This window comes from Crocodylus siamensis, chromosome 1 (assembly GCF_052110815.1).
Source record: "Crocodylus siamensis isolate JL-2025a chromosome 1, ASM5211081v1, whole genome shotgun sequence".
NCBI classification, from domain to species: domain Eukaryota; kingdom Metazoa; phylum Chordata; order Crocodylia; family Crocodylidae; genus Crocodylus; species Crocodylus siamensis.
In genome coordinates this window covers 399,899,845-399,920,794 of record NC_143395.1, presented here as the reverse complement: position 1 = coordinate 399,920,794, position 20,950 = coordinate 399,899,845, and the positions used below count along the sequence as shown (strand labels likewise).

Genomic DNA, 20,950 nt, shown 5'->3' with positions numbered 1-20,950 from the left:
GCAAAACGCTGGCTTGCATCCATAGATACTTCTCAAGCAGATCCCGGGATGTCATTCTTCCGGCGTACTTGGCCTTGGTGAGGCCACAGCTGGAGTACTGCGCCGAGTTTTGGGCTCCGCAATTCAAAAAGGATGTGGAGAAGCTTGAGAGGGTGCAGAGGAGAGCCACACGCATGATCAGAGGGCAGGAAAACAGATCTTACGATGAGAGGCTGAGAGCCATGGGGCTATTCAGCCTGGAAAAGCACAGGCTCAGGGGTGATCTGGTGGTCACCTATAAGTTTTTCAGGGGTGCTCATCAGAATCTGGGGGAATGACTGTTCACCAGAGCACCCCAAGGGATGACAAAATTGAACAGTCACAAACTCCACTGTGACCGGTTCAGGCTGGACATAAGAAAGAACTTCTTCATTGTCTGAGCCGCCAAGGTTTGGAACAGACTGCTGCCCGAGGCGGTTCAAGTGCCCACTTTGAACACCTTCAAAACACATTTGGATGCTTATCTTGCTGGGATCCTATGATCCCTACTGATTTCCTGCCCCTGGGGCAGGGGGCTAGACTCAATGATCCTCTGGGGTCCCTTCCAGCCCGTATGTCTATGAAATCTATGAAGGTGGAAGGAACTGTAAGTGGGTGCATGGCGCAGGACAAGGGGGAGCGGCTCTTGCTGCTGTTCACACCCTGGGAAGGCTGCAGGCTGGGGAGCTGCATCAGGCTCTTCCTGGGTGACGTGGGCCCCTGGATCTGCACACAGGATGAGAATAGGCTGCCACTGCAGGCTGGGGCTGGCAGTGGCACTGGGGTCTCCCTGCTGCTGAGGGTGGGCAGTGACGCTGGGAGGGGGGCTGCTGCCACTCCAAAATTTGCCATAGCCCTCCCAACCTGCCCTTCCAGTGCTGCTGCCAAGCACCAGGAAGAGCCCAGTGACACTGCCAGCCTGAGCCTGCAGTGACATCCTGCTCTCATCCCGCACGCTGATACAGGGGTACATGCCCCCTGGGAAGAGCCTGGCATAGCCTCCCAGCCTGCAGCCCTCCCAGAGTGTGCATAGCAGCAAGACCTGCGCCCCGCTGTCCTGTGCCCTGCACCCACTTACAGTTCCCTCTGCCTTGCTCCCTGCTGCAGCTCCGGGATAGGCCGACAGGTTTTGCCGCATCCCTTGTCCTGCCCCTTCCCTAGTCCCAGCCTGACTCCCTCCCTCACCGCTGTGGGAACATATCCCTATTTCTTACATTATAAACTGGGTTCCCTTTATGCAAATTCAATTTATGTACAGTTTTCCGGGAATGCATATACTGCATAAATCGAAGGAAACCTGTACCTGGAAGTCTTACCAAAGACTTTCTAGCCCACACACCCTAAAGGCAGCATAGCACCAGGTTTTCTTTGCCTGTGCCCTACATGACTTAGCCTAGATTCATCAGAATGACTTGTCTCTACCTTCTCCCCTAGGCAGGGCCTATTCTGTGACCCACTGAAGTGAATAAGCTTTGGATCAGGGCAATAGGAACGCCTGTACATATGACAGGGGTTTAGTCCTCAGGGTTTTATTTTATGCCATCTAAATTGAAACGGTGGGTTTTTAATTGAAACCCACTATTTCAAATTTTCTGTCACTTTACAATGAGGGGCCTGATCCTTTTTTTTATCAATGCTGGAGCCTGCCCACAGCTGGGGGGAGGGCAAGCTGCTAGTGAGCCACGCAGCCCCTGATCTGCACTAGTCCTTCCCTTCACGAGGATGGTGCCCCCTGGGGCTGCCCAAGTGGGCTACTAGTGGGCAGGTGCTGCCCCAGCTGAGGCAGCACCTGGCCTGCTAGCAGTCTGTCCAGCCAGCCCCAGGGGGTGATGCTGCTGCAGAAGGAAGGACAGGGCCACCCCTCAGCTCAGGGGCCTCTTGGCCCTCTGGCAGCTGTCCCCCAGCTGTGGGAGAGGTGGACAGGTTCCACCAAAAAAAACAACAAAAAAAGATCGGGCCCCTCACTGCTTCTGCCTTCAGCAGGTTTCTGTGGCATGCAGGATGGCTGGGGCCACCTGGGAACAGGCTGGCTTGCCCCCGGGGTAGCACAGGAAGGTGGCAGGAGGAAGGATGGGTTTGCTGGTGGTGGGGATAGTGCACAGGGCTCTGGAAGCCCAGGTGGGCTCAGGCAAGTGTTGGATTGGGTGTCTCCAAGCTGGGGCAGCACCTGGCCAGATAGCAGCCCACCTGGACTTGCAGTACTCCATGCACCGTTCCCACTGCCAGTAAATTCAACCAGCCTTCTGCCACCTTCCTGTGCTGCCCCAGGGGCAGGCCAGCGTATTCCTGGGTGGCCCCAGGTGTCCTGCACACTGCAGGAACCTGCTGCAGGCAGAAACAGCAAGGGGCCCAATCCTTCTTTTCTGTGGAGCCTGCCCACCTCTCCTACAGCCAGGGACCAAGCTGACAGCTGCATCATTGCAATTTGCAACATTGCAAACTAAAATACATCCAGATGTAGTTTACTTTGTAATGATGCAAACTCATTTAAAACCACCAAAACTCTTGCATGTGTATAGTGTGACACCATTAAGCCACACAAAGTGATATTTTTGTCATGTGTACAAGCACCCTACTACTTCAAGTACTTTAGGAAATGCTTATTTGCTTTACCTCTCAGTGTGGAATATATAAGAGCTAAAGACAAGCCAGTGGCTCTGTAAATTAGTGGTTGGGCATATATGAATTAGAAATACCCCTTTAAATAACAGAATCATTTTAATACTACCCCTCCATTAAGCAGGGGGCTCAACCAAATGACCTATGGATGTCCCTTGCAGCCCTACTTCTCTATGATTTTAACAATTTTTATGATTACTGGTAAATGTCAGCTTCTCACAAGAATTCTTTCTACCTTCAGTATACAAATGGTTCTTTTCTTTCCCCTTCTGTACTTCCAGTGGCTTAATTAGTTAAAGATAAGTATATAACTTAGGAAAATGAATCCAAACTCCCAGTACTCTTAATACCAATAGGTAGTTTGTAGTAATTTGAAGCTCTTTGAATGCAAGAGAACAGTTGAATTCCAGTGCATAACTTATACAAAACTAAGCAAGTCCAGGCAATGGCTTGCATAGTTTTCATAGAGCCCTCACTGGATGAGGAACAAATACCTCAGCAAGAGAGTAATCTTTCCACCTTGCAGTATCAGGGTAAAGACAGTGAGTGCCAAAGAAGTTTCACGACAGATGCTTGGTGTAAGGTAAGATTTACCGTTTGTATTCTATGCTTTTTGAAAGGTCTTGTCCAAATCAAAGTGGAACATTTCCTACTGAGAATACAGAAAGGAGCCATGTGCTTTCTGGTGATGTATGCTTTTAGTTCACAAAAGTGCCACTGAGAAATTATCATCTCTTTAATAATAAGCAAAGACTGGGTGTAAAATGAATTGGCATTAATCAAACTGTGAATACCACTGGCTGAATTAACGATAATGGGTGAGGATCTAGTAGCTGGTGCTTATTATTTGTTCAGAATGAGCAGCATGCTTGCTTCTAAATGAGAGACAAAAGAAAATGTGGTTTGCTCTGAAGATCTTAATATCCAAATAAGGGTTTTAGAGTCTGATTTTAAAGTGTACAGCCTCTGATATGGAAAGGAAATGCAAACAGATGAATTAAAAGTGTCCAGGTTTGCACTTCCATAAAGTTTATTGTAAAGGAACTTTCAAATTGAAAAAATTCAGAACAAACTGATGAACAAAATACCTGACAGTCCTACCAGCTCCAGAGAGACATCTGCTATTTTCCATGACTTTTTGTAAGATTGTGGTTCATTCCACTTCCTGGTCCTCATTTTCATGCTGAACAACAGGCTGCTTCTCTCCACCTCTGAGGTGGCTACATTTCTGTGGCCTAGTCTGGACTGTCTGTGCGGTTCTTTGGGATTATCTGTGAGGGGATCTTTTGTTCAAGTTTCAGTGTCACTCAGTTGAAGTAAAGAGCAGGAGTAGCAATATCTGGGGTCTGAAATAAGAGCTGATTGCTAGGAACTGCTGGTGTTTTACATAGGCAGCCTGAGATGGATTTGGATGAAGATTGCTTTGTGTACATTTCAAGTCATGCAAAATGGAGAAGTGATTTCAAATTAAATGAAAACACATATTTATTATTTCTTAGATTGTACATGTGTTCTCTAGCTGTGTGGCAACAGGCCAGGTCCTCCCTCCAGTACCAACAGTTAGGGTGACTTAATGTTACCTGACTATACATCGTTCTCCTGGATGCAAATGGAACCAGATTTTCAGCTCCCATTGTGAGACATGGCTAGATACTCAAAAAGGGCCAGCCTCCCATGAGCACCCAGAAATCCTGAAAATCTAGCTTGGGCACGCCATTACTTAGCTCAAGTAAGGATGGCAGAATCTATGCAAGTGTGTTAATAAACACCAGGTGTTCTCAGGAAGGTAATTGGCACTGTAGCTTGTGTATGTTCCTCCCACAAAATCTTCTCATGCTTAAAATGGAGAGCTGCTTATACTCTAAGAAAACAGCTCTTCTCAGATTATTCCTTTCATGAGCCATGTGCGCCCAGGGTGTGCTTTCTCTGGAAAGAGGCTGGGAGGGGAATGCATATTTCAACACAGAATCCTCCGTCCTGTCCCAACATGCACGGGCTTCCTGTGAACTTGTGCCTGTCTCCAGTCCTAGTATTCCCCTCCTGGGGACTGTGATGCCTAATTCTCCGAGTGCTCTTGGCTTCTCCTTTCTCTAGCTGTAATAAGGCCACATTAATTACATATCAGTTCAAGATAACTATCATGAGATCATTCAGTTAACATTGTGATCAGATTCTGGGCCAGTTGGCTCAAATATCGCTCTTTAAGGAACTCCTTAAGAGCAGCTACATAGAACATTTTGAATGATAGCATTAATGAACAGCTCATTAGTCACCTTTTTCGTTTAATTAAAGGAGAACTTCACAGGGAAGGAATATATGAGGCAATAAAAGGCTTCTGAGGAAAATGAAATGAAGAAACCAAATGGAAGTGTTTGATAACTGCAAGATCAGTTTGCTGCCTTGTATATTCTGGCATGAAGAATAGTATTTCTGTTATATGGCTGTGGAAACTCTGCTCAAACACACAATGCTTTTCAAGCTCATGAAGGTCTGTATATTGAGCATTGCTGCTTTCCAGGCCTGATCCAAAGCCCCTTGGCTGGAGTTGTGACTGGATCACACCTATTAACTTGATTTTTTGTGTTCCCCTTGAGGGAGAAGAGTAACTGTTCTAAGGCAGGCTTCAGTAGCTGAATCTGTTCCAAGGGCTGTTCTATCTGCCTGACAGCAGCCTGCAGACACGCTGAAAGATGTGGCTGTACCACATTAACACTTTCAAATTGGACATCTAAGGGTTTTTAAAGTTTATCTGCTTTAATACTGCTGAAATAGGTCAGTAGCAAATTGTCCTTGTGTAGGCACAGCTGCATCCATATGTATAAATACAAAAGTGCTGAGAAAATGTACTCCTGCTCAGCGAAGCACAATAGCTTTTTCCATAGATAGATCTATGATTTTGAAAAGGGAGGTACAGATAGTGTGGTGCCTCATTTTATATAGCACAACAGAGTTTTCTCTAGGCAAAAAGGAATTAGAAGCTTTGCTAACATGCTCGGGGCCCAGGGCTGTATTATTCAGTTTAAGATCAAAGCAAAAATAAATATCACTTTCATTGGAATGTGTATGTATTTCCTATATCATATACTATATTTATTCAAATATAAAATGAGGTTTTTTCCCAATAAGCATGGGGAAAAAAATCCTCATCTTACTTTTGCATACAAGGAAACCTCATTATATAGATTATCTATCATTAAACAGTAGGCCTGTGAGAAGTGGCTAGTATTTGCTTTGGATTTGGATTTGGCTGATTTGGGGGACAGGGATTAAATTCGGTGATTCGAATCGCTGTCCCAAATCAATTTGGCCAGATCTGATTCTGAGATTTGGCCACTGCCGAATTGGCTGAATTTCCAAATTGGCCCCATCCCCTGCCCGTTGTCCCAGCCCTATCAATAGCTGCCCTGTCCAGCCCCACCTCCCAGCAATTTAAAAAAGCCCCCACTCACCGGCTGCTGCCAGATGGGGGGGGCCATGATTTCTGCTGCCCCCCACTGTCCCACACCATGTGGGGGGCTCTGCCACAAGCCCCCCCAACCCCTGCCCACTCTCACAGCCACCCCAGCCCCAGCTCCTGGCTCTTTGAAAAAAGAAGAACAAATGCCCATGCCTGCTATGGGACAGGGAAATCTGGGTGAGGGGGATCCCCTACCCTCCATAAATGCTGACCTCGTGAAGGAACATCTTGAGAAGCTGGATACCTTCAAGTCAGCTGGCCCTGACAACCTGCACCCCAGGGTACTCAAGGAGCTGGCGAGCGTCATAGCCCAGCCCCTGGCATGGGTCTTTGAAAACTCCTGGTGCTCTGGTGTAGTGCCCGAAGACTGGAAGAAGGCCAATGTGGTGCCGATCTTCAAGAAAGGGAGGAGAGTGGATCCAGCTAACTACAGGCCCATTAGCCTGACTTCTATCCTGGGGAAGATCTTAGAAAAGTTTATTAAGGAGGCCATCTTTGAGGGACTGGCCCAGGCTAACATCCTAAGGGATAGCCAGCACGGGTTTGTTGCGGGTAGGTCTTGTTTGACCAATCTCATTTCCTTCTACGACCAGGTGACCTATCACCTGGAAGAGGGAGATGAGATTGATGTCATATATCTTGACTTCAAAAAAGCTTTTGATCTGGTATCCCATGATCACCTCTTGGCAAAACTGGCCAGTTGTGGCCTTGGCTCCACCACGATGCACTGGCTGGGAAATTGGCTCCGTGGTCGGACCCAGAGGGTTGTGATTGATGGCAGTCACTCATCGTGGTGCCCTGTGACCAGTGGGGTCCCTCAAGGCTCTGTCCTGGGACCCATACTGTTCAACATCTTCATTAACGATGTGGACATTGAAGTCAGGAGTGGACTGGCCAAGTTTGCCAATGACACCAAACTTTGGGGCAAAGCATCCACGCCAGAAGATAGGCGGGTGATCCAGGCTGACCTGGACAAGCTCAGCAAATGGGCAGACGAGAACCTCATGGTGTTTAATACCGAAAAATGCAAGGTTCTCCACCTTGGGAGGAAAAACCTGCAGCATCCTTATAGGCTTGCCAGTGCTATGTTGGTTAGCACTACAGAAGAAAGAGACTTGGGGGTCATCATTGACCACAAGATGAACATGAGCCTGCAATGCGATGCTGCAGCTAGTAAAGCGACCAAAATGCTGGCTTGCATCCATAGATGCTTCTCGAGCAGTCCCGGGATGTCATTCTCCCCTTATACTCGGCCTTAGTGAGGCCGCAGCTGGAGTACTGCGTCCAGTTTTGGGCTCCACAATTCAAAAAGGATGTGGAGAAGCTTGAGAGAGTCCAGAGGAGAGCCACACACATGATCAGAGGTCAGGAAAACAGATCTTACGATGACAGGCTGAGAGACATGGGACTCTTTAGCCTGGAAAAGTGTAGGCTCAGGGGTGATCTGATGGCCACCTATAAGTTTATCAGGGGTGACCACCAGGATCTGGGGGAACATTTGTTCACCAGAGCGCCCCAAGGGATGACGATGTCGAACGGTCACAAACTCCTGTAAGACCGTTTCAGGCTGGACATAAGGAAGAATTTCTTTACTGTCCGAGCCCCCAAGGTCTGGAACAGTCTGCCAGCGGAGGTGGTTCAAGCACCTACACTGAACACCTTCAAGAGTAAATTGGATGCTTATCTTGCTGGGATCCTATGACCCCAGCTGACTTCCTGCCCTTTGGGCAGGGGGCTGGACTCGATGATCTCCCAAGGTCCCTTCCAGCCCTGATGTCTATGAAATCTATGAAATGCCCCCACTCAGCGGCTGCTGCAGCAGCCTCAGGGCTTCTGGGGGCTTCTGGGGGCTGCGTCCTCTCCATCCTCTCCCACTGATTTCTCATAGCAGGACTGGAGTTCACTCAGAAACATTTTAATACAGTCCATTTGCTTGAGCTCATTGTGTCTGTACATCAGGAGGCTCCTGCATTGCCACAGGGTGCTCCTGATGCAGGACACAGACTGGTCAAAGTGAGTTGTCTGGGACCCCCGATGTTTAGTCAGGTGTCCATACAGTGCTGCCTCCCTTGTCAACAGCCTGACTCCTGTCACTTCCTCAAGGAGCTGGCTTACTTTTTCCAAAATCTCTTGGCATAGGGGCAGAGCCAAAAGAGGTGGTCGATGGTCTCAATCTTGCCTTGGCAGCTTGCCCTGGAGCAGCTGGGTTTAGACTCTCATCTTGCTCTGTGCCTCCATGCTTTCACTGGGAGTACGCCGTGAGCTATAAGCCAGTTCAAGTCTCTGTGGTCTTTTCTTAGGTCTTTCTGAAAGATCCGATCCCAGACAGTCTGGCAGTCATCATCAGGGAGCAGCTCCACGGTCGCTTGGCCTGTCTCTGACTGTCTTCTGTATCTTCCTGTGGTTGGACATGGTCTCTGGGCTTTCCTTCTGTAGCCCCAACTCACTCTGGAACTCATTCAGCACGCTGCAGACCCAGGGGCGTTCCTTGGTGCACAGTCTCCCTCTGACTGGTGCATACCCCGCCCCCCGTCGTCTCAGGAGGTGACCTGTACGATACTTGACAAGACAGACTGTTTTGGTTGCTGGCCCAGTCACCAGCTTGCAGATCTGGCTTATGTACCATGCCCACAGGAACAGGTGGATGTCTGGCATCCTTCTAGCCCCCACCTGTTTCTTCTTGTACAGGGTCTTCCTTGCCACCTTCTCCATTCTGGATCCCCAGAAAAAGATGCACATGGCTCTCTGGATTCTGCGTGACACACTTGGGTCAGGGAAGACTAGTGTGGTGTACCACTGATAGCAACACTGCCTTCATGAGTGCTATATGCCCTACCATGGAGAGGTGACACGCATACCACTGACCCAAGCTCTGCTTCACTTTGGTCTCCATCTTAATCCAGGCCCTCCTTCCTCTCAGTTTGGGGTCAAGTCATAAGAAAAGAAAGATGGTACTCAACTGTGGAAGTGAAAGGGAAGTAAAAATGTATTCAGTGTAGTGGTTCACTATGACTTGTGGGCATTTTGGCACCATGGGAGGGTGCCAAAATTTGCTCTAGCTTTTCACCCTCCCATGGTGCCAGAAATGCCCGCTGTGTGCAGTCTGCCTCAGCATTGACTCATTTTCAAGTCATAGTGAACCACTACATGAAATACATTTTTACTTCCTTTTCACTCCCACAGATGAGTACCACCTTTTTTTTCCATGTCTCATTATTTATTTGTCTTCACCAGCTTAAATGTCTGGCAAACATCACCGAACTGGGCCCCAAACAGTTCACCCAGACTCTCTCTCTTAGCCTATCACATATGATTTGTGTGGCCCAACTCTCCATGAGGTGAAGCCAGACCAGGTTGCCCTGTGCCTTATCTGCGTAAAAACTTTTGCTGTATCCCAGGACTCACGACAAGAATACCTGGTTCCAGTCATGAGTAGGTGCTAATTAGCACATGAATCCTTTTTGTGGGGTATCTGGAGGTCACACACACATACTGAACAATGCTGAGCTATGGAATTAGCTTGGCTTGAAAAGCTGTTGATTCTCTTGGGGCCCAGTCCAATGAAGTATATGGTAAATCATTCATGAGCCTTTTGGCTTCGGATTAATATCATGCATACCAAGTGGGGAAATACCATGATGATGGTTTTGGCCCAGGTGGTTTTACATACCTAGCAGGGGAGATTCCCTTTTCCTGGCCTTGAATAACTTGATGTAGTTGAGGGTGGAGACCTTCCCATTGTACAGTGGGTGGGCACCCCTGTGAGAGTCTACTATAGCCTCCCAATGGGAGGATCTCGGCTACACAATTTATGGTGATGGGGGATTTCCCTTGGACTGTCTCTCTAGCTTGCTCCTAAAGCCCTTGGACTAGAAGCAAGTGAGACTAAGAGGGCATCTGAACCTCAAGATCTCTGAGCTTGGGGTTTGCATGTAGGATTCTTGCCCTGGATTTGGGAGTATCTGAAGCCCCAGGCTGAAGAGTCTGGGAAGTAGGGTACTTGACAGTTGAAACAATTGAGCTCTTCTCAGTCAATAGAATTCAGAGCTGATTTGGCTAATTTGGTTTGAGACACAAACTTAAAAAAAAAGTTTATACTATATATAAGTAGGTACAAAAGTGCTGCTTAAAAGTATGTTTATAGAGTACCTGTTAAAACCTGCAACAGTTTCAAAAAAGGTAAAATGCATCAATTCTGAATGAACTAAGTCTATGAGAACTTTTTAGTAATTTGCCTATATCCAAATTACTACAGGCATGCTTATTTTAAAATCAGTGGATGCATCTACATGAGACACTTTACTGTGGCACTGACTAATTAGCTTCACACTAAAGTGTCACCATTTACACATGCAACTGTATTAGGGCACAGTAAATTAATTAACTCCACAGTAGGATAGTACTATCTGGGACAAGTACTATCCTACAGCAGAATAATTACCTGCACCAAAATACATGTTTAGACAGTGACCAGGGCTGGCTGGAGCATGGGGGTGCTAGAGTGTGAGGGCTACCTGTTGGCTAGCCCCAGACTGTAGCACCCTCATGCCTCAGCCAGCCCCTCTACAGCACACTGAGCCAGGGTGGAGCAGCCCTATGCTGGCAGTTTATTTCTCCCTGGCTCAACGTGCTACAGTCCTGGCCACACATGTAAACGCTGTGCCTGGGAGAAAACTCCAGTGTTTAACTGCACGTGTAGATGCATCCCCTTTTTTCAAATTTGCCCCTCACTTCCATGTAAGGAAATGTAGGGTCAGACAGTAAGGATGGGGAGAAGTAGTTGCAGGGGAAAGAGCTGGAGGGGCAGGGGGCAAGGTAGCAAACTGATCCCCCCTCCCTTGATTTATTTTCCTTTATGTAACAGTAGGAGAGGGACAAATTCAAGGCAAACCTCTAATAATTAGAATTTATACCTGGAAAATTATCACATTTATACATTTTTCATATATAGAATCTACTTATTGGGGGGTCATCATATTTTCAGGATCATCTTCTATATGAGTAAATACAGTACCATGTATAAAAAAACCACAACACACTAGGCAAAAATAATCAAAAGATGTTTTTTTTTTTTTGTCCTGTTGTAATCAGAATTAAATTTACCTCTCTTTCAGCTTAAAACAAAAGTTAGCATTGACCTCCCTGGCAGAGTATCCAGTGCTTCACTGAAAATTATTTCCACACCTGAGTTGATGTTCACTGGAGCTAAGATTTCCACACTTGAATAATTTTTTTAGCTAAAGTTAAAACAATGTGCAGGGCTCTGAAATAGGAGCTACAGAATTTTAGAAAGGACAGCTTGATTATTAAAACATCAAGACAATAAAAAAGGAGAGAACGTTCTTAATACCTATGGAATTAAGAGTTTAAAAGGAATCAGGTAGCTTATAATGATCCATGAAGTCAAGTGACTTCCCCACCGCTGCCTAAATACAAATGCTTCTGCCACTATAAGGCAATTAGTTTTAATTTGAGTGAATGGGGAATAAAAGTGTGTTGCGGGGGGGATGGGTGCAACTACATCACTTGTACTCCCTTGGATCCACTCCTGGCTTTTACTAGTGCTAGTAGTTCTTCAACTAGTGAAACTGCATCAATGTGATATGTGGCTATGCTGGTCAGACTTTTACAGAAGTGTAGAAGAGACCTAAGTCAGCAGCCTTGTCTCTGAGAGGGAGAGCAGCACCCTGCAAAGTGCATTCTCTCAGTCATGTGCTGCTGCTGCTGCATCTCAGGCTGCCTTTAGTACTGCTGGGTCACAGGTAGGCTTCTTTGGGGGTTCATACTGGGACAGGGGGAACTGGGCTGGCAGGAGTAAGACTGGGGGATGGGCTGGAGGGGCAGCATGATGTGGGATGAAGTTAAGAGCATCAGAATGTAGGGAGTGAGCAGGAGGTTCCTGGCAGGGGAGTTGCACAGTCTAAAATGATTGCAAGCAAGGTTGCCAACCCAAGAACTTTTTTTTTTACTGCAAATTTTTACTGACAACCAAACTCCTTTACTTTTTTCCTACAGTTGATATGAAACCCCTAAATTTGAACTCAGCCTTTCTAATGGGCTGGGCAGCATGACCAGGTGTGGCAGAAGAGTTACATTTACTGTATGTAAAACATATATATCAGTAACAACATGCATCAGTAAAAAAGTTTGGCTTCCATTGAAAAGGTTTGCAGATAGTAAAACAAATTATTGGATTTACAACCCTACTTGGAGCATTAGTGTGCTGTGAGAGTGGCAGAAGGTGTTCCACAGAAAATAGGCTGGATGGGGCTCTGGCTGTGCTAGCCCCATGGAGAGGGATTGGGCCCTGCATAGTTGGACTAGCTAGGCCAGTCCTGTGTGGAGGGATCAGGCCCCAGCTAGGCCAGCACTGCACACAGGATTGGGCCTATGAACTGGATCTGGCCCACTGACTGGTGAGTGAAGTGTACCATGAATTTTAATCCAGACAAAACGTGTGCCCCAGGTATCAAAAGTTTAGGAAACACTGATTTAAACCTTTTGCTGATATAATAAGAGCAGTTGTACTGTTGCTGTCTGATCTCACTGGGAAAGAAAAACTCCTGTAAGACACAAAAATACATAATACTTCCTTCTACCCCCAGCCCCTTAGAAAATCTTAAGTACAAATTTGTAGGCTAGGGGAACTGCGTTTAACATTTATTTTCCTGTTGTTCTGGTTACATCAATTCTACATAGTTTACGGTTATAAAAATGCAAGTGCAGCTGCTTACTTTCTGAAGAATTCATGCAGCAGACTGTTGTAAAATGGAAGAATTCCAAACCAGAAGCTTAACTGTCTTTTGTTCTCTGGCATCCAGTTGTTACAGATTAGAGATTGTAAAGATGATGCTGGAATAGTAATTCACATGTAACAGTTTTTAATCTGCAGTTTGGGAAGTTTTAGGAGGTGGGCTACAAAAAGGAAAAGAATTGCATGTGTGTCCTATTTTGCTTCGTTTGGATGTGTGAAGAAGGCCCCCAAGTTATTGGGGTCTTTCCAGTATTTTCCCACCTGTTTGAACATCAGATATTTGTCATGTCTTGTTTTGTTTGCATTAGAGAGCTAATTTGAGCTTCTAGGGGTGTACTGTAAATTTATTTGCTCTGTAAATCGGTGGGGCTCAACTTTTTCAGGTCAGTGGCTTGGAGCCCATCCAGGGGCCAGACTGGATCCCGTGTGCTAAGATAGTGCCCATGTGGCCTCAGCTAGGATGTGCACTAGGATTGTGCTGTCTCTGTCTGGATTGACCTTGGGGCCCTGCACCAACTCTGCCCAGCCCTGTCATTGGGATTGGGGCCCTGGGTTTGGGCACCACTTCCATCCAGCCCTGAACACCAGGATCAGGCCTGCAGGGCCCCACACCTCCTCCACCTGGGCCCATACACTGGAATCAGGCCTTGTACCACTCTTGAGCACCCTAACTAGAGTGTAGAGCCATGGCCCACGCATGGCTGAAACTGTGGGGAGTCCCATGAGCCAGAGGAAACACCAGGGGCTGGATCTGTCTGACCTGCTCTGACTGCATTTATAGAAGGAAATTAATTTTTAATGCGTGCTCTTAGGCTTAGGTGTTTTTGACAATCCACACCCCTTGATCTTTCCTAGCTACTAATGTGTTTGTATGACATATTAGTTTTAAACAGCCTGAATGAAAATTGCATCCAATCTCAGTCGCTCAAGTTTCATTTGAATTGTGTCTGTTGTGTCATATACCTAATGCTTCTCCAGTTGCCCAGGGACTCTTCCTGAAAAAGAAGGGGCTACTGGCAGGCTCCCATAACTGGGCAGTGAAGTAGGGTTCCTCTGGAGGACTCGGGACTCCCCAGCTGGTTGAGGGCAGAGGTGTGGGAAAATAGGTCTCCACTGGCTGGTTGGTGAAAGCTGAGGGAAAAGATTTTCTAATAGGACTAGCAGTTTATATACTACTTTTGCTAAAACAACTCAATTAAATGAAAAATACAATTATATATAATATAATACCATTTATAAAAGCATACAATAAGAGTATTCATTCTTAATTTACACAAAATTAAAACAGAATATAGTGCATAATTATACAAAAAATGGATAAAATGAAGCAGCGGATAATACAGTAAAATAGCCAGACTGTATTTGATTTTGGCCTTTGTTCTTGGTGCAAGTAATGCAAATACTCCTGGGAAGTACAGGACAGTCTCCAAGTTGTTAGAGAGAAGCCAAATTGTTTTTTCTTCAGTAGCCCAGTGCTAACAATTTTCCACTAACAGAAATCTGTTTCCTCCTATTTCTTAAAAAAATAAGACCACAAATAGGGTTTTAAGTCATTTTTCTCACTCCTCCCACATGAGCGTATTCTGTCCAAATGTGGTGTCCAACATCACCTGCCCATGACAACTGCATATCTCATTAGAATGAATCCCAATCTAGTAATGGTCTGTCATTGTTTGTAGTTTTCTACTGCAGCTAAATAAGTTTCTAGGCCAAAGGAATGCTTTATTAATCTCAGAAAGGGGAAGTTTGAGAAGGTCTCACTGCCTGCGTATCTGTTTGTATTCTGGCAGCTTTAATTCTTAAATTTATGTCTTGCTTTAAATATAAGGGAAGTACTGGCTCAGTGATTCTCAGTACATTTCCCAGGCCCTTTGTCTGGAGGAGAATATAGATGTTACTTAACCAACCAAACAAGGGTTTAGTTGGAAAAATAGAGGCTTCAAAAATACACTTCTTAGGGTATCTGGTAGGCATTAAAGATCTAATGTTTAGCCAATAGTTTAGAATTCTTAATTGCCCTAACATGCTCTCATAAATCAGTCCTGTTTCAGAGCACATGAAATACATTTTCTTCTGTAAGGTCTAGAAGAGAGAACAGGCTTCTAGTTTTCTCCAGGCTGGCCCTTAGGGAGAAAGGGGATTCTTGCCTTGGAAGTACAGCAGTTTTCATTAGTAGGGAAACAGAGACACCTCTGCAATACTGTATTGGCAGACAAGGTTTTTTTAACAACATTTGTTCAAACTTTAGGCCAATGGGCCTTGATTTTTCACCTCTTTTACACCTCTGTGACTCTACTGGGCTCCCTGAGTGGAAGTGAAAGAAGAATCCACTCTATCAGGTACAGATTCCCTCTGATCTAGTATCAGATCTTGGAGATATGATCCAAGCTCTGCCACATAAGAACCCAGGATCTGGGATATACATTCACTGAAAAGCTGGAGCTACTGACTGGAGGTTGTACCCAATGCCACCAGCTCAGGCAGATGAGAGAGTCCTGTTCCCTAAGGCCCACATGCCTTTCTAATATCAACCAAAGCACTTTTGGTCCGCACTGCCACGGTGTCTGTTTCACTTTCATTCCCCCACCATAGACGCATTGTACACCCTGGAGCTCCACACTGCTGCACACATGAGGTTATGGCCAAAAGTCAGAAGACAGCTATATGGGGCAGGTCCTAAATTGGAGTAGTTTAGTGCAACTCTGTGGTTAGCACAGTACTATGCTGTTTTACAGTCACTGAGGAGCTAGCCCTGTATAGTTATGGCCTGTTATCTATTTAATGCTTGTTCTTATGTTGTATTTACAAGCCACATATTATTTATGGTTTCTAAATACTGTATTGATACCATTAATTAGATGCAGCCAGAATAAACAATCATTCCCAGAAACGTCGCTGTGGTTCAACGCAACAGCTCTCTTCAACACCCTTGTTCCTTCAAGTCATAAAAATTCAGCTGCTCCCTCCTATGCAGGGGTAGATAAGTAAAAGCTAAAGCGATACTTGTGATTTATGACACGATTAATAGTTTCTCAATGCCTGATATGATTAGCCTTAATACATTTTTACTCTTTTTTTTCCTCTAATGATGGCATGGAGTTCATGCTTCAGTGGAGCCAGAGAGTTTGCAGTTTCAGTTAATATTCTACTTGATGTGAGTTTGTGAATCATGTCTAGATGATTCTGAGTAGAGGCCAACAGCAGGCCCAGAGCTAATTTGTCAGTTAAAGACATTGGTCTTTTCAGAAGAGATGGTGGATGTAGAAAAGCTATTTTATCTCTTACATTGTGTTGATCCCCCTTTTATTTTCTTACTTTGATGCTTTCACTGTACTTGTAGGCAAGCCCTTCTCTCATCAGTGGGAATGAACAAACTGCCAGTAATATGCTTGCATTTTCTAGAGCTGCGCAAATAATGGATTTTTCAGTCTGCTGTCCAAACCAAACACTTGGAATCAATTTTTGCTTTTAGTTAACTGTAAAGAGAATTTTTTTCCTGGTACTGAATGAAAAATTTAATTGTGGGGTTAGTTAAACTCCTTTTTAAAATCTTAAAAAAAATACTGGGTCACTTTCAAAACAAAAACGTCATTTTGAAACAAAGTTGAAAGTTATCATGTTGAAATACTCAGCATAAATCATTTAAGCATTTCTGAGAATTTTTCCTCTGTTCAGTCAAAACTATTTAGTAAATTCAACCCAAATTTGTGTATAGTTTTGGTGGACCCTGAACTGCATTTGTCATTGAATATACTTTTCACCAAAAAAAGTATTGCTCAGCTCTATTCAACAGGATTCTATATTTACTCTCTGCTTTGTTGCAGAGATACCGGAATACTTAGTGGGTGCATCTACATGTGCTAGTTATGCACCTGAATAAACTCCAATGCAGTTTGTGCTAGAGTGTTTTGCTCCTGGGTGCAGTGTTTACACATGCACCCAGGACTGCAACACGTTGAGCTGGGTCAGAGCAACCTCAGCTGGCAGGGAGCCCAGGAAGTCAGCCTGACAACCCAAGGCTGCTCCACCCCTTCTCAACATGCTGCGGAGGGGCTGGCTAGGGCATGAGAGTGCTCTAATGCGGGGGTAGCCAGCAGACAGCCCCTGCACTGTAGCACCCTCATTTCCCCCAGCCAGCCCGTTACCATCTACACGTACATTGTGGCACATTAAATAACTCTGCCATAGGATAGTACTTGTTTTGGGCAGTACTATACTGCAGTGGAGTTAATTAATTTACTGCAGCCCAATAGCACTGTGCATGTAGATGGTGACACTTTACTGGAGAGCTAATTAGTCAACTTTGCAGTAGAATGCACATGTAGATGCCTGCAGTATCTAATACTTAGGATCCAGTGGTGTTGTCCTGACATCTAAGTACTGACTAGGTATTGTTATGCTATGGTAATGTTATGGTAATGTTATGTGGTAACTGTGGTCCATAATTTTCCTTTCCCCTAGGGCTGTATCAAAATAACAGCTTTAAAACTAGTACAACTCCAAAGGACTGCATCAGCACAGGATCTAGTTCAAAGACTTTTTGTCAGGACCTGCCTCAGTCAAAGACTTGCACTTTCTCTGCACACATGCATGCACTCTTCCTCTCTCAATCTGTTGTCTCTGCTCCCTTCCTTCTCCACTCATCTGGCAGGGGCTTCTCTCTCCGCTCAGTCTGCAATCTTCCTAAAACAAAAGACTGCTTTTCTCTATGAGTCCTGCTGTTTAAAACAAAATTCCTTTGTATCTGCAGCTCCTCTCTGCCTCACTGACTTTGTAATTTTCTGAGAGACTTTTTCTTTATTCTAGCTCTATAATATCTCAGTGCTTCTAGCTATATCTGGATATCATAGCAACTAGCTGTAAGGAAAAACTAGAAATAACATGTTGACTCCTTTCTATCCTGGTGTAATAAGGAAAATATAAGTCTGTGCCTCCATGTGCTATTAATTATCTTACATAAAGTAAGTTTATGGGTAATCAATATAGGTCAATGGACAATAAATATTTCAAACTCAGAGCCATTAAAATAACAGCATAATACCAGAGCAGATAGTAAATCACTTGGGTTATTAACTTTAGCTCAAAAGCACATCATTGTGCCATATCTAGGGACCCCTAAATAGTATCAGTACATCTCTGTATTAAAGGAATGTGGTTTCTGGTCCTGGTCTGGAAACAGTGAATTCAGGACCTATGGATAGAATAGCATAGGATTTCACTGCCTGAGACAAAGGTCACAACCATTAGTTTGAAATCAGCAGCAAATTCCACAAACTTTTATATTGACTAGTTGCAATAGAAGCCAAAGAGTCATATGATTCAAGTTAACTTAGTCCCCCAGGTTCCCAGGATGCTTTGCACCTCCCCCTCCTCCCCGCTTCCAGGGTGGGCAGGCTAGCCGTGGCCCAAGCTGTCTGCTCCAGCTGAGCAGGAAGGCATGCTCTAGTGCCTCCTCCCCCCTGTCTTTTGGCCTGAGCCACTGTAGGCATGTGGCTTCATTTCTGGAATCCAAAGTTAATGTTTGGTTACTTGCTTATCAGTTCAACCTATGCAGCTTAGACCAACCTATGAAGATTGAATTGATTTGGCCTCAGGCTTTTTGACTGTCTATATTTAACTACTGTGTTACTGTGATTATTTTATTTTGGAGTTTTGCTACTCAAATTCTCTACGCACATGGTCAATACTTAAAAAAAGGAATTATACTAAAATGTTTAGAATTTGATTCACTGCCCAAAAATAATTGTCTGCAACATCAGCTCAAAAAGCCCATCCAATAATCCTTCCAGCAGCTTCCTTCCTTCTCATTGATATGAAAGCCCACTTGTTCAAGCACCCACCAAATTCCTGCCATCTTGATAATCTTTAAGGTTAAAACCAGCAGCTAAGCTTTCTCTCAAAACCCTGTCCTCTCCTACTTTCTCCCCCCCAAACAACCCCATACAGACTGAACACAGCTTGACACTCTCCTTCAGTGGATATCTGCACGCAGATTTTGAAGCTTGGCAATTACATTTCCAAATCTGTTTTTGTTATTCCTCAGAAAAAACTGCGGGAAGCTTGCTGGTAGCTCTTGGATGCTGTGTGTGAAATATGGACCTTAATGAAAACTGGAAACTGGATGGAATCAACTGGCTGGCTCATGATGGGACTCTTCCCTTTGCCAGTGTAAAAGGAGGTACAGTAACCGTGCGGCTTTCAGTCAACAGAGTGAACACTCAGGGCAACCCCAGCTTCTGCCACACTCACTCACAGACAGGAGCTCCTTATCCTCTGAGTAATCTCACTAGCTTCATCAGGGCAATTTTTGGAGTGAGGTGCCCCTCAATGTAAGGATGGGGGAATACAGAGTGAACCACCTTAGTGGCTGGCTCTTTGCTGACAGACAGAGCTCGTATGTTAGATCCTTTTTTAGGCTTGTCTTCATTACTTAGGGGGACTAATTACAAATGATCATCCTTTCAGGGCTTCATTCCTCTGGGGCTCTGCCTGTTGGATTTGATCACCATGATCCTCTCCTAAAAAAAGAGCTTTGCAAGAAGCAGTGGGTCACTAGAGGGCTGGAAGTGGCCAAGTGGACACATCTTTATTCAGTGACATGCTTGGGTGAGGACTTTGGACAAAGTAACTCCTGGAAGGGGAGTGAAGGGCAGAGGAGGCAGTCCTCTCTATTTATTCTATCCAGAGCCCCTCAACTTTCCCAGGGTGTGATCAGTCCACCCAAACTAAGGCTGTGGGAGCCCCCCTCTACTGGAGCTCCCCACACCCGAGTTCTTAGTTGTGCTGCTACCCCAGAGCTGCTGCTTAGTCTCATAAAAGCTCTCCAAGGTGTTGTAGTGGGAAATAGGAAAGGAGGTTATTCCTGGACCCCAGGGTACAACCCTTCTGGGTCATGGCAGCACCAAGGGTTTAGAAGTGTGCTTTTTTTCCACATTGCTCCATTCTAGGTCACTCCAAATCATGTAAAGCAGCAACCTGAACCTCCAATTCCCACATCCCAGGCCATGACACAACACACTCCACACTCTAGATTAAATTACCTTCCAGATGGCAGTTTCTGAAATGTTTTGCTTTGGTAAAAATATTCCACCCAGCTCCACTGATTTCTCTGTATTGCTAGCGCTGGCTAGCCTTGGCACCTATTACAGGGAAAGGGAACAGGCCAGGACATGGTACAGACTCTTGTCCCACAAATTATTTTAAGTTGTTGGAGTTGGCCCTGTAGTTCAAGCTGCCTAGTTTTGTGTACCTGACCCAACTGGCTGTTTGTTCAGTCCGTCCTGATAAGAATCACCCAAGTGCCATTCTAGCAGGAAAGTTACTCTTAAACTATTCAGTAGCATCTAGATGTGAGGCATTACTATGTTGTTATGCTGAAGCTAAGGCTAATTTTCCCCTGCTTATCAAGATTAGGCTGTGCTTCACCTAAATTTTTTCCACCCTAATCCTAAACTCATTGTTTCATAGTTGGGATGGGCTGTTCAAGGGCAGTATGGGGTCCTCTGCTCATGCTCCACCTGAATGAGCTAGATTGTGGATCTAACATATTTGCACAAAAATGTCATGGATTTTCCTCATGCAGTTCAGGAGTTTAGGGGGAAAGAAGCCAAATGTACAGCCCAAATCATTTGCTTGTTTGTCTGAAGGGGAGTAGCACGTGACTAGATAAGCTAAGATACGACTAAACTGTTCCTGGAGCATCTGCTTCCCATCCATCTTGAAAATCTAGAAGGAAAAAATTGTATGTGGTCTGTCTCGCATGAAGGTGAAAGGGCCTTCTCAGCTTAGCAGCTAATATGGTCAGCACAGTTACAGCATGCCGACATCTGTGCTCAGCACCCAATAGTGTAACTGGGAGGGAAGGCCAACTGGGGCAGCAACAAGTGCTGTCCTGTGCATCACTGCTCCCCAGAATAAAAAGCTGTCCTGCCACACCTCAGCCAACCACACACAATACAGCGATGTGGCTAACGTTATGCTCATCTGCATACAACTCTCTAGGCCAAATGACCTTGCCCTGACACCACCATAGCTTTCTTTTTCACCGCATTAACCTAAATTTATCTGAACACTGACCACATGCGTAGGTCTGTGTTATTGTT

At 45.2% G+C, this 20,950-nt stretch overlaps 1 protein-coding gene across 4 annotated transcripts in view; it reads left to right on the top strand.

Annotated features, from left to right (window-relative positions):
- The first annotated feature begins 3,145 nt into the window (after window positions 1-3,145).
- The window catches only part of AMOTL1 (angiomotin like 1), a 165,460-nt gene continuing 147,655 nt past the window's right edge, over window positions 3,146-20,950 (top strand). For all 4 annotated transcript variants that reach the window (XM_090030460.1, XM_090030455.1, XM_090030441.1 and 1 more), the window contains exons 1-2: window positions 3,146-3,220; window positions 18,892-19,026. In XM_090030460.1, the coding sequence (XP_089886586.1) occupies window positions 18,942-19,026 (85 nt within the window). In that variant the 5' untranslated portion in view covers window positions 3,146-3,220; window positions 18,892-18,941. The remainder of the gene's footprint in view (window positions 3,221-18,891; window positions 19,027-20,950) is intronic.